This window comes from Heloderma suspectum, chromosome 1 (assembly GCF_057233095.1).
Source record: "Heloderma suspectum isolate Gila_16-S chromosome 1, 16-S_ref, whole genome shotgun sequence".
Taxonomy (NCBI): Eukaryota; Metazoa; Chordata; class Lepidosauria; order Squamata; family Helodermatidae; genus Heloderma; species Heloderma suspectum.
Window position 1 is genome coordinate 120516002 of NC_139458.1, and position 13570 is coordinate 120529571.

At 42.0% G+C, this 13570-nt stretch overlaps 1 protein-coding gene across 1 annotated transcript in view; it reads left to right on the forward strand.

Moving 5' to 3' along the window:
- The window catches only part of OTOG (otogelin), a 186185-nt gene that overhangs the window by 148367 nt on the left and 24248 nt on the right, over window positions 1-13570 (forward strand). Inside the window, exons 41-44 of the mRNA XM_084850807.1 lie at window positions 5231-5369; window positions 8638-8832; window positions 9993-10205; window positions 12080-12184. Coding sequence (XP_084706933.1) covers window positions 5231-5369; window positions 8638-8832; window positions 9993-10205; window positions 12080-12184 — 652 coding nt within the window. The remainder of the gene's footprint in view (window positions 1-5230; window positions 5370-8637; window positions 8833-9992; window positions 10206-12079; window positions 12185-13570) is intronic.

The following is a 13570-nucleotide window of genomic DNA, read 5'->3' on the forward strand; positions in this document are numbered from 1 at the left end:
TTTGATTTGCTGCTTGAATTATATTGATTGTTTATAATCTATTGTTATTAATATTTTAGGAGTGCACAGTCATTGACGTTTGAGTTATATTTTGTCCACAAATAACTTTGCCCATCTCAAATATCTGCTGTGAGATATAACTTAACAATAAGGCAATCATTTCTTGGAAAACATGATGGTTTGAGCACCAGTTAACTGAAGTGGGATGCAGAATCCACCCTGATCTTGAGTATAGGCACTATAGCACAGGGGTCTCCAGCCTTTATGGGCACATTTGGGAATTTGAGAAATTGGTGTGGGCACCACCACAAAAATGGTTGCCACAGATGGTGTGGCTAGTCACATAATGGCTGCCATGGCGGCCTGGCTAGTCAAAAGATAAGTAATTCACCCAGGAAACTGAATAGAAGCAGAGGAATGGTCTGAACTCCAAAGCCAATCTACCTATTTGACCCCACAGAAGCATAACAAAATACCAACTGAAGGTTGCAATCTTATACATGCTTACATGGAGCTCAATCGAAATTACTTCTGAGCAGGCCTGCATAGGATTGTTCCGGCATCCTATCCACACACAGCTATGCCCAGCCCCAGAGGAAAAGAAAATGCCCCCAGCCCCAAACAGAAAGAGAACATTTCATCCATACCTCAACCCCAGGCTCAGCCATTCCATCCCCCCACTCCCAGCTCTCCTAAGTCCTCCTCTGCCATCAGAGCCACTGCTTGGGAAGGTGCTCTTTCATTGGGGTTCATCATACGGAGCTTTTATTCTGCTATTGAGATGGCTCTCTCTCAGAAGTTTGCGGGCTCTTTAGATGATGCCGTTACCCTCCAGGGTATCTCCCGCCATTTCCTCCAGCCTATCTCTTGTTTTTCCCAAACACAAAAAATGTGATATTTTTTCCAGCCCACGGAACAGGAGTGCCGTGACCTCCCTGTGAAATTCTCCACTAGCGGAAGAAACCGCTGTGCCTGCCTGCTGTGGGCGTTTGTTTTCAGTTGTTGGGGTGTGTGTGTCAGGATGAGATTTGACAGGAGGGCAAGAATCACCTGCCGATTGCGTCTCTCTTACATTTTATGTCTACTCAGAAGTATGTCAGAGGTTTCCTGGGGGCTGCAAGAAAACATTACAGCAGAAGTTAGGCTATGAAAACAAGAGGCCCCCCTCCCTTGCACACATGCCAGGGAGGGAGGGAGGCACTCCCTCATTTCAAACCAGGTGGCTGCTGCTGTGTAAAGGAGCCCTTCCTAATCCTGCAAAGAAACCAAGAGCAGGAAGCTCCAGAAAGGATGTTGGCTTTTGTGGGTTTTTTGCTTAATGTAGAAACACCCCCCCCCCCCGTGTGTGTGTGTGAGAGAGAGAGAGAGAGAGAGAGAGAAGTACAAGAGAAGGAGCTGGGAAGGGAGAGAGAAAGAGCAAGGCTAGGGGCTACGAGGATGAAGAAATATCGAGATAAAGGCATTCTAAAATTTTCCAAGTTTTTTTAAAATTAAAACACATTTTTGAAGGGACCAGTAAGTGAAGAACTTTATGGGTGTGATTGGAGGCCCCTGCAGCATTGGGAACCCCTGCTGTAGCATGTATGTGAGGAAAGGATGGATCACAAAGTTAACAAAAAGATCAACATACCATAGGAACCTGGAACGTAAGATCTATGAGCCAGGGCAAATTGGATGTGGTTATTGGGGAGATGTCAAGATTAAATATAGACATTTTGGGTGTCAGTGAATTGAAATGGACTGGAATGTGCCACTTCAGATCAAATGACCACCAGATCTACTACTGTGGACAAGAGGACCACAGAAGAAATGGAGTAGCCTTCATAATTAATAATAAAGTGGCTAAAGCAGCGCTTGGATACAATCCAAAAAATGACAGAATGATCTCAATTCGAATTCAGGGTAAGCCATTTAACATCACAGTGATCCAAATATACGCCCCAACCACAGATGCTGAAAAAGCAGAAGTAGATGAGTTCTATGAGGATCTGCAGCAACTACTGGATAGTACACCAAAAAAAGATGTTATTTTCATTATAGGAGACTGGAATGCTAAGGTGGGTAGTCAAACGACACCTGGAATTACAGGCAAGCATGGTCTGGGAGAACAAAATGAGCAGGACATAGGCTGATAGAATTTTGCCAAGACAACTCACTGTGCATAACAAACACTCTCTTCCAACAACCTAAGAGACGACTTTATACATGGACTTGACCAGACGGTCAACACCAAAATCAGATTGACTACATCCTTTGTAGCCAAAGGTGGCGGACATCTATGCAGTCAGTAAAAACAAGACCTGGAGCTGATTGTAGTTCAGATCACAAACTTCTTATTGCACAATTTAGAATCAGACTAAAGAGAATAGGGAAGACCTACAGATCAGTTAGATATGAGCTTACTAATATTCCTCATGAATATGCAGTGGAGGTAAAGAATAGATTTAAGGGACTAGATTTAGTAGATAGGGTCCCGGAAGAACTATGGACAGAAGTTCACAACATTGTTCAGGAGGCGGCAACAAAAAACGTCCCAAAGAAAAAGAAAACCCAAAAGGCAAGATGGCTGTCTGCTGAGACACTGGAAGCAGCCCAAGAAAGAAGGAAAGCAAAAGGCAACAGTGATCGGGGGAGATATGCCCAATTAAATGCCAAATTCCAGAGGTTAGCCAGAAGAGATAAGGAATTATTTTTAAACAAGCAATGCGCGGAAGCGGAAGAAGATAATAGACTAGGAAGGACAAGAGACCTCTTCCAGAAAATTAGAAACATCGGAGGTAAATTCCAGGCAAAAGTGGGTATGATCAAAAACAATGATGGCAAGGACCTAACAGAAGCAGAAGAGATCAAGAAAAGGTGGCAAGAATATACGGAAGATCTGTATAGGAAGGATAATAATATTGGGGATAGATTTGACGGTGTGGTCAGTGAGCTAGAGCCAGACATCCTGAAGAGTGAGGTTGAATGGGCCTTAAGAAGCATTGCTAATAACAAGGCAGCAGGAGATGATGGTATCCCAGCTGAACTGTTTAAAATCTTGCAAGATGATGCTGTCAAGGTGATGCATGCCATATGCCAGCAAATTTGGAAAACACAAGAATGGCCAACAGATGGAAAAAATCAACTTACATCCCCATACCAAAAAAGGGAAGCACCAAAGAATGTTCAAACTATTGAACAGTGGCACTTATTTTACATGCCAGTAAGGTAATGCTCAAGATCTTGCAAGGTAGACTCCAGCAATTCATGGAACGAGAATTGGCAGATGTACAAGCTGGGTTTCGAAAAGGCAGAGGAACTAGAGACCAAATTGCCAATATCCGCTGGATAATGGAGAAAGCCAGGGAGTTTCAGAAAAACATCTATTTCTGTTTGACTATTCTAAAGCCTTTGACTGTGTGGATCATAACAAATTGTGGCAAGTTCTTGGTGGTATGGGGATACCAAGTCATCTTGTCTGCCTCCTGAGGAATCTGTATAATGACCAAGTAGCAACGGACTGGTTTAAGATTGGGAAAGGAGTACGGCAGGGTTGTATACTCTCACCCTACCTATTCAACCTGTACGCAGAACACATCATGCGATGTGGTGGGCTTGATGAAGCCAAGGCTGGAGTTAAAATCGCTGGAAGAAACATTAACAATCTCCGATATGCAGATGATACCACTTTGATGGCTGAAAGCGAGGAGGAGCTGAGGAACCTCATGACGAAGGTGAAAGAAGAAAGTGCAAATGCTGGGTTACAGTTAAACCTCAAAAAAACCAAGGTTATGGCAACCAGCTTGATTGATAACTGGCAAATAGAGGGAGAAAACGTGGAGGCAGTGACAGACTTTGTCTTTCTAGGCGCAAAGATTACTGCAGACGCTGACTGCAGCCAGGAAATCAGAAGACGTTTACTTCTTGGGAGGAGAGCAATGACAAATCTTGATAAAATAGTGAAGAGCAGAGACATCACACTGACAACAAAGGTCCACATTGTTAAAGCAATGGTATTCCCCGTAGTAACCTATGGCTGCGAGAGCTGGACCATAAGGAAGGCTGAGCGAAGGAAGATAGATGCTTTTGAACTGTGGTGCTGGAGGAAAATTCTGAGAGTGCCTTGGACTGCAAGAAGATCAAACCAGTCCATACTCCTGGAAATAAAGCCAGACTGCTCACTTCACCTGAGGGAATGATCTTAAAGGCAAAACTGAAGTACTTTGGCCACATCATGAGAAGACAGGATACCCTGGAGAAGATGCTGATGCTAGGTAAAGTGGAAGGCAAAAGGAAGAGGGGCCGACCAAGGGCAAGGTGGATGGATGATATTCTGGAGGTGACGCCATGACGGGCTCAACCGTGGGGGAGCTGGGGGTGGTGACGGCTGACAGGAAGCTCTGGCGCGGGCTGGTCCATGAAGTCATGAAGAGTTGGAAGCGACTGACTGAATAAACAACAACAAATTGCCTTACACATTTTTGTACACACCATTAATACCTTTTAACAACTAGTGATTATTTCCCGGGTTTAATGTTAACACAACAAATTTGAAGGTGTGTAGAAACATGCCAAAGATGATTAAGCCTTTAGGAAGATTATTTGTAGAGTACATACCCAGTGCTATTTTGGAGGTGCTTCTTCCACAGCCACCAGAGCCAAAGAGATTATCCAAAATTTGCCATACTTTATTGCAGTTCAGATTTGTCTGTTCAGGCAGAGCTTTCAATGTGCTTTTTACAAAGTGAATATTTTGAGATTGTGGAACATTTTCTTTTACAGTGCCCCTTATGAAGTCTTTAATCAAAACATGTTGGAGCCCAATAAATTATGTTTCTGTGTACCCAGAGGTTTCCTTCCCCACAACAATCTACTGCAATTTTACTCTCTGCTGCTATTTTGTTTTAAATTGTAAACTTTAAAGTATACTTAAATATAAAATATATTTTTATTTGTTACTTTATTGGCAGGGATGGGCTGTTAGCCATCTAGGGCTCTTCAGAGGAAAGGCGTAATATAAATGGTTTAAATAAACAAACACATCAGATGAAGCTGAGAGAGAGGCAGTTGCTTAAGGCCAAAAGCACTCAGGGTGTTCATGGCAGACACCATGGGTTTGCTGAATTGTAGCAGCTCAGTTTGTTACCTCTAAACTTGATCAGCAATTGTTTTGCATCAAACTCCTAATGGTGGTGTTCTCTCAAGTTATCAACCAGTAATCCAAATAATATATTTTTGTGTGCATGTTAAGGTTTCTCCAGATTCCTTTTGTGATTTATGGGTCCAAGACACAGAATATATTCAGAATCCATGTATAGCATTGGCTGCTTATGTTGCCATGTGTAACAAATTTAATATCTGCATAGAATGGAGGAGTTCCAACTATTGCTGTAAGTACATTGCATCAAAGAATGCTATGTTAGCTCTTGACCTCAATAAATATATGTTTACTGTATGTTGAGAAAGCAGTGTATTCTATGAAACAGAGTATTGAACTTGAGCCCAAGTGATGTGAGTTCAAGTTCAAGCTGATTCATAGACTTGTTGTCTAGCTGTGAGATCAGGAATTGTTACCTGACGTTTAGGCACACAGGATGTTTTATAAGTTCAGGTAAATATTACAATGCGTTTTTTTTTTTTTCAGTACATTGTATGGATAGCAGTAGCAATAGCATTTTTCCTTTCATTCAAATACAGGGGACAATTCAACACAACTCTATGCACATATACACAGCTCTGTTCATACAGGACAGGTATCAGGAGGGGATTGGCTGGAGAGAATTCTGTACACAGGGAGCATTTCCAGGAGGGAGAAGGAAGGATGCAGGAAGGGGAATCAGTTATTCCAGTATTCTATTATTTACAACTCTATCAAGTTTTTAACTTTCAATCCAAAAATACACACTGTCAGATTTGCTGCAGGCTGATTTTTATCTGGAAGTTGCCCAATGTAGGACTATGTGAAAACTGCATTATTCTGCACATACAAAGCAAGGCATGTGCTCCCCATTCTACTGAGAATCTATAGTACCACTGGGATATTGAAGCAGAAATTTGAAAGGTGGTTTTCATTCTGGCCTCCTGTTGGTCTTTACCAGTTTCTGACACCTTCAAAGATGGTAGTTCACTCACATTCATAACAATCATATCCTCAGGAAAAAAACAAATGACTAAATACTGAGCATACTCCAAACACCAAAGCTTAAATACCTATATTTAACAGACACATCCTCAAAATGTAGTTTCTAATGGCTATAAGGCTATAGTGCTATCAAGCAAAGGATTTAAAATTAGTGATACTTTGTTTTTTCTATGTCAGGACAGGTCAGAAGCAAGAGGCAACATATTCTAGGCAATAGCATATTCTCTGCAACTGCATCACATGATGCTTTAAGCTGCCCTGTCCTGCCCTGGGCTCCCTTGGGAGGAAGGGTGGTATATTAACAACAACAACAGGCCTATGGGCAGTATCCAACACTGCCCATCCCCGAGCGGAGCCCACTGCTGCTTCCATTCCATGAGCAGCTGGCTCTGCTGATTGATTGGTTGATTGATTGCTTTTCTATACTGCCCAGTAGCCGAAGCTCTCTGGGCGGTTCACAAAATTCCATTGTGCAAGTGGTGCCCACTGCTTGCACAATGGAGATTTAGTGTTTCTGGGGACAACCCCCCAAATGAGTGGAAATGCTTGTTTCTGAGACGGAGCAGGTTGGCAGAGCTCCCTTATTGGTGGAGCTCCCTGCCCCGTTCCAGAAACTAGTGTTTTTGGTTGCCCCCGGTAGCGCTAAATCTCCGTTGTGCAAGTAGTGGTCGCTGTTTGTGCAATGGAATCGGCAGGGCTGGCCCCTCTTGGGCGGTCAACTTTGGATACTGCCCTATGTGTCTGTCAAATATATTAAGAATAAAAAGTACTCCACTAACTTGACCTCCTTCTGAAATGTGCCTAACTAAAGGTATTTGTTTATGCAGATTTTTAAGAGGTGAGTTCATAGGAGGGGTGTTGTAAAGTAAAGGAATTATGCATGTTTTTCAGATATTCCATTGACATTGTCTGAAGTAAAATTCAATTATGTTATAAATTCCATTGAGAAATATAATTGTTTGCTTGCAATGATTTTCTTTTGACGTACTACATAGATTTGCTGATCTCTTGCTTAGCCTTTAGACAAATAAAAAGTGCTTTGAGATCAGTAGAGTAGAAAGAATTATGTGTAAGATCTCCTGACTCAAATACATAGTACAAATAAATGCAGGGGTGATTTTGAATGGAAAACAGCTGGGGGTGGGGAGAAGGTGTATAAGCCTTTCCTGGTCCACTGCTTTTCAGCCAGTGGGGTTCTGTGTACATGTGCATGTTTGCAAGATAAACTACGATAGCAAACTGGTTAAATGCAAGCTAGATGATGATACCATCAGATGGATCCGCAGCTGGTTGCAAAAGCATGTACTCAAAAACTGTTGATGGTTTATCATCAAACTTGAGGAAATTCTGAGTGGGTGCCACAGGGCTCGGTCCTGGACCTGGTACTCATCAACATTTTTATCAGTTACTTAGATGAAGGGATGGAGAGTATCCTTATCAAATTGACACAAAACTGGAAGGGATAGCTAACACCCCAGAAGAACTAACAAAATTACATACAACAGAAGCAAATGTAAAGTTCTACATGTAGATGTGTGTGCATGCATGCATGTGCGCGTGCGCACACGCACTAACACATCCAGTGCTTAGGTGTAGGATGGGGGATACCTTGCTTGGCAGCAGTTCATGTGAAAAGGACCTTGACGTTGTAGCTGATCATAAGCTAGCTGACCATGAGTAAGGAATGCGATGTGGCTTTAAAAAAGGCTAAAGCAGTTTTAGGCTACATTTAACAGAACCATCATTTCCAAGTCAGGAGAAGTAATAGTTCCACTTCATTCCACACTAGTCTGACCTCATCTAGAGTACTGTGTCCAGTTCTGGGCACCATACTTCAAGAAGGATATAGACAAACCAGAACATGTTCAAAGGACAGCAATGAAGACAGTCAGGGGTATGGAAAACAAGACTGTTAGGGAAGCTTGAAGGAACTGGGTATGTTTAGCCTGGAGAAGAGTAGACTTGGGTAGGGGGGGACATGAAAGCCCCTTTCAAGTACCTGAAGGGCTGACATGTAGAAGAATGTAAAGGCTGTCCAGAAGTCAAGACTAGAGCTAATGAGTTTATGTTACAGGAAGGTGGATTTTGGTTCAACATTAGGAGAAACCTCTAAAGAGTAAGAGATGTTGGACACTGGAACTAATTAGGGTGTGGTAGTGGCTGTCCCTTGCTGGAGGTCTTCAAGCAGAGGCTAAACATCCACCTGATGGGGATGCTCAAGCTCTGGATTTCCTGGCTCAAGCAGGGGGTTGGACTAGGTGGCCTCCAAGGCACCTTCCAACTCTATGATATGTCGGGTGGGTGCGGAAAGTGTTTTGAGGGTGGAGATGTATGGGAAGAGTGGTGAACAGGTGAAAGATTAAGTACCCCTTCCATTTGTCCTCTCAAAAGTCCAATTTCTAGTGAAGAAAGGGGATGCCAGTGCTTTCTTATGCAAGTTCAAGTGTAACTTGAGCTATTGGCACCGACATGAATAAGCATCAATGTGTTAAACCCTTCATTTATTGTCTTGCTAGCCTTTCTCTGTCCAGAAGGTTTCTCCTATAAGGCTTGTATATCTGCCTGTGACACACCAAGCACTTGTCAGAATATGGAGCCAATTCCTTGGGATTCTGGCTCTTGCTTAATACTGACTGAGGGCTGTGTCTGTACAGAAGAAACCATCCTTCACCGTGTTCATTCTGCTGTCTGCATCCCAGAGGAAAAGTGTGGTAGGTATCGATCTGTTACATTTTTTTTTCAGCAGCTTTGTCTGTTGTTCGACTGTTACATTTTCCCCCACTTGCCAAGTAATGACAATCGCTCTGATCCCATCCTGCACAGGCAATCTGTGTATGAATGGAAACAGGCTTCAGTGTGTGGATCACCTTCAGGATGTGGTCTTATGTACATGGAACAGTACTATGTTGGGGAGGAAATCCTACATCCAGAACCTGAGGGAGCATGTACATAGTGCTCCTGCACTGTGTACATACCACTGAACAGATGGTTGGAGCTACTACTTGTTGCAGGGAGGAGGAGTAATTCCAAGAACATACTTCCTTCTCCGAATAGGTGATAGGTGATCCTCATGCACAGCATTTTGCATGCCACTTGCTGCTTCCCCCATACATCTCTGGATCATTACCTTGGTCTGCAGATATTCCTTTCTCCAACTGATATTCTTTTGAACTCTAAGCAGAGCGGTGTAGCTAAGGATCATGATGTGAGCATTCTGACCACTGAGTTTCTTCTTAAAATATGGGATAAGCCCCACATATAAATGTTTGTGTAGGAAAGTAGATATATGAATAGAACTGGCTCATAACAGATCCATGAACTGCAGACTTGCTTCCAGGATATCACAGTTCAGGGATCTAGAGCCATTTGCTGGCATTGTTTACTCAGATATGACAGCTTCATTCATTCATTCATTTGTTCGTTCGTTATTACATTTCTATGTCATCCTTTTTCCTCTTGCAAGGAACCCAAGGTGGCTTACATGGTTCTTTCCATTTTATCCTCACAACAACCCTGTGAGGTAGGTTAGGCTGAGAGTCAGTGACTGACCTAAAGTTACCCAGTGAGCTTCATGGCCAAGAGGGGACTAGAACCCAGTTCACCTGAGGCCCAGTCCAACATTCTAACCACCACATCACACTGGCATACAGATATTTATGGGAGCTAATATATGCATCTGAAAAATGCATTGTGAAAAGCAGTGTGAATCAGAAACTTTCCCATCCCCTGATAAGTAGCTGAAGTTGGATAATGTGTTCTTCCATACTGAGATATTATTTGAAGTCAGTAGTTATCATTATGCCACAGAACACAAGAAACAAATAGGTTAAAATATTTTAAATGCTTTTTTATTGTTGTTGCAACAATTCAGCTTGTACAGACAGTTCTGGAGTGCCTCGTGCATTGGGAGAGACTTGGAAAACTTCCCAGAGTGGATGCTGCATGCAAAAATGTATTGACAATGAAATCATTGCTCCTGTGGAGTACAACTGCTCAGCTAGTTATGACTTAGAATGCCAGCGCTTTGGGGAAGTAGCCTTAATTGTCCCTGATGATCAGTCCTGTTGTCACCAGAAAGTCTGTAGTAAGTATCCTTAATATATATTTCCTTACTGGCATATATGAGTTTCATTGTTTTAGAAACAGTGATGTGGCTTGGACAACACAACAACCCACGGTGGGTTATCAGCTTTGTTTGTTTCAGGTGGCTTGTCGTGAAGAAATCACCCAGCATGATTTCCTCAGCATGATTTGTTAACCATCCACAAGCCACCCTGAGAACCCTTGGCTTGTTGTTGGGATGTTCAGGGTGGCTTGTTTTCAGAGTGGCTTGTTGTGACATGCAAACCCAGCACAATGGCTTCTCTGGGTAGCTTGTTGGAAAGGGCTACAGAGGTGCCTGGAAAGAGTGATGAAAAACCTGGTCACTTCTTGAGATCTCGCTAATGATACCCCCTCTCTATTATGTCTTGAAATAACATTAGTCAGTTTACTTCTCCACTTGTCACCTCCCTAGACAGTGAAACTGTTTTTTCCACCTTTGGGAGATTTACACATCTTTAACTTTTTAAAAAATCACTTTAGGGATATTTGTGCAAAGCACAATAACTAGTAAAATAGTTACTGCAAATAAGCACAGTAGTTACTGTGCATTAGTGTATTTGCGCAAATATCCCTGAAAGTTTAAAAAAAAAGAAAGTGCGGAAATGTCCCCAAAGTTGAAAAAAAAATACTAAATATGTGCAATTCTTCCTGAAGATGAAAAAAAATAAATAAAAGAAACTACTCCACTAATAAGCATTTGGGCTCATTAGTGGAGTACGCTGCTGTGTTATGTGCTGGGAGTGGGCAGGAGGACTAGAGGAAAAAATCCATGGCGAGCCTGCATAGTGCCTGATCATCTGCCAGGAGTAATGTGGGTTAGCAATAGAGATGTAAAATTTCTGGAAATTTTGAAGCCATGGGAAAAAAACAGTTTTTAAGCAGGCCAATAAAAGGCCTGCTAAAAACTTTAGCAAGCCTTTTAATGGTTGAAAAAAATGTCTTTTCAAATTTGTCATAATGAGAAGACATTTTTGAACCAATAAAGGCCTGCTGAAGTTTCCACTCTGTTTCTGATGCTTCAATGGACACTGCCAGGATATTTTTCAAAGTTTTTATTCAAACATGAAAAAATAAAGTTTACATAGCTGCTTGTGGAGAATCAGAACATATTGCTTAAAAGTTATGTTAAAGTAAAAACAATATTGTGTTATGGGATGTAATGTTGTTATTATAACTGGCTAACTAGGAGCAGTGAAAAGGTGATCTGTAAGTGAAGCTTGTTACTTTGTATTTGAGCCTTACTGTTCGCAGCTTGCTAGCTGTCAATAAGTTGCTACAATTACCAAGAAAGATGTTATAAACCTTAGGGTGCAATCCTATGCATGTTTAGACAGAAAAAAAGGCCTATGACTCCCAGCATTCCCCAGCCAGCATGCACCCTAAGTTATTCAGAGTTAATTCTGGACAGAAGAATCAAGAAGGTCAGGTTTTGATAGGCCAGTTAACCAATGTTCTATTGAGTTCTATTGGCTCATAAATATTGGCAGATGGGCTTACAGATATAGAAGTGGTAGAAGGTCATTGTTCAGAAGTTCCTGACTGAGAGAGTATAACTGCTTCCACTGGTTCAGTGAAAGTTAAGCCAGTGTGGTCAGTTTCAGCCAGTGTGGTCAACCATGTACAAACTACGTATAAACAAAATGTAGCCTTATAGTAGCTGCACATAGGACTCTGAAGATAAGTTTAATTTGGCATAGGAAACCAAGCTGAAACCTTTCTAAATTAAAAAAAAGTTTTATGAATATCTTTCCTAAGAATTTTTAATGATGCACAGCAAACGTAGTCAAAGTATAACTACATTCAACAATGTTTTCCCTTTTCCTTTTCTTTTTTCTTATCTTTCTATCTAAAAAGCTTGTAATCAGAGCCTCTGTGAAACATTTATTCCTGAATGCAAAGGCCTGGAGAAATTGGCAACCTATTACCGACATGATTCCTGCTGTCCTAATTACAGTTGTGGTAGGTACTGAATAAAGAAATGAGATTGCCTGATGAAACTGCCTCTCTATACCAGGGGTAGGCAACGTGGTGCCCATGGACACCAATGTGCTCTCGAGGTGTCCTAGTTCACCCACTTTTTTAATTAACACATTTTCTTACCAACTTCTGGGATTGCTGTGAAATAGTTTTCTGTTGGTGCTGAAAACTGTGAGTTCAAAGGAATGGTTAGTGTGTTGGGACTCAGACCCCACCTCTGCCTTATACTCAGTCTTTTGGGCAGGTTACTTGTCCTTTGCTCTGGCAGCCATTTTGGCCAGGGCAGTATATCAAATTGCCAGATGTGCCCATGGCCCCAAAAGGTTATGTATTCCTGCTCTATACCAATAGTGAACTTCATCATTGTTATTATATAGGATGATATTAAGGGGGGTGGGGGTCTGGCAAGATCTCCCCAGGTCAGATGTTTTCAGTGTAGTTCAAATGGCTTGCCATCTACAGATAAAAGTATCAATATAGTGAAGATTTCTCAGTGAAAACTGAAGCATCCTCCTGTTCACCCTGAAGGAGGCTCAGTCCAAGCAGGTGCATAGTGTTTTGTGTGTACTCCAAGCAAGCAAGTGCAAAACGTGGACAGTCAAAGCAGCTGCCACCCCCTTCACTTGCCCATCCCATGGCCCACAAACTTTACACAGGGCAGGAGAAGTAGAGGCAGTAGTAACATGGAGCACTTCTTGTGCAAGGAAGGAACTAAGATTATACAAATTATTATACACTGGCTTGATGGCTTTTAAGCAAATAAGGCAGTATATAAATGTTAAAACATTTATGAACTGTCCAGAGAGCCTTAGCTGTTGGGTGGTGTAGAAATGAAATTATTATTATTAACAGTAATAATAACAACAAATCATCTTGGCAGCTGCTAAGCAGGCCCTGCACAGCTCAACCATACTCAGGAGGAATCAAACAGGGGTATTTACTTTTGCAAGCACCCTATGTTGATTTCTTGCAAAGGGCAGTATCCAATAGGGTGCTTACACCCTCGCCAATTCTGTTGTGCTCCACTGATTCTTTTGTGCAAGTGGGCTCCACCGCTTGCTCAGTGGAGATGTAACACTTCCTAGAGGAAGCCCCGAAATGAGCAGAAATGCTCATTTTTGGTTTGGGACAGATTGGCAGAGTTCTTTTATGTGAGCGCTGCTGACATGCCCCATTCCAAAAATTAGTGTTTTTGCTAATTTCCCTTTGCCCTGGAAGCACTGAATCTCCATTCTGCAAGTGGTGGGTGCAACAGAATTGGTAGAAGTGGGAAGTACCCCATTGGACACTGCTCAATGTGAGAATTTAAATTTAGTCTGTAACATGTGCAGGTGCAAAGGCAAAAGGCTTGTGACTTTGAAGCCTTTT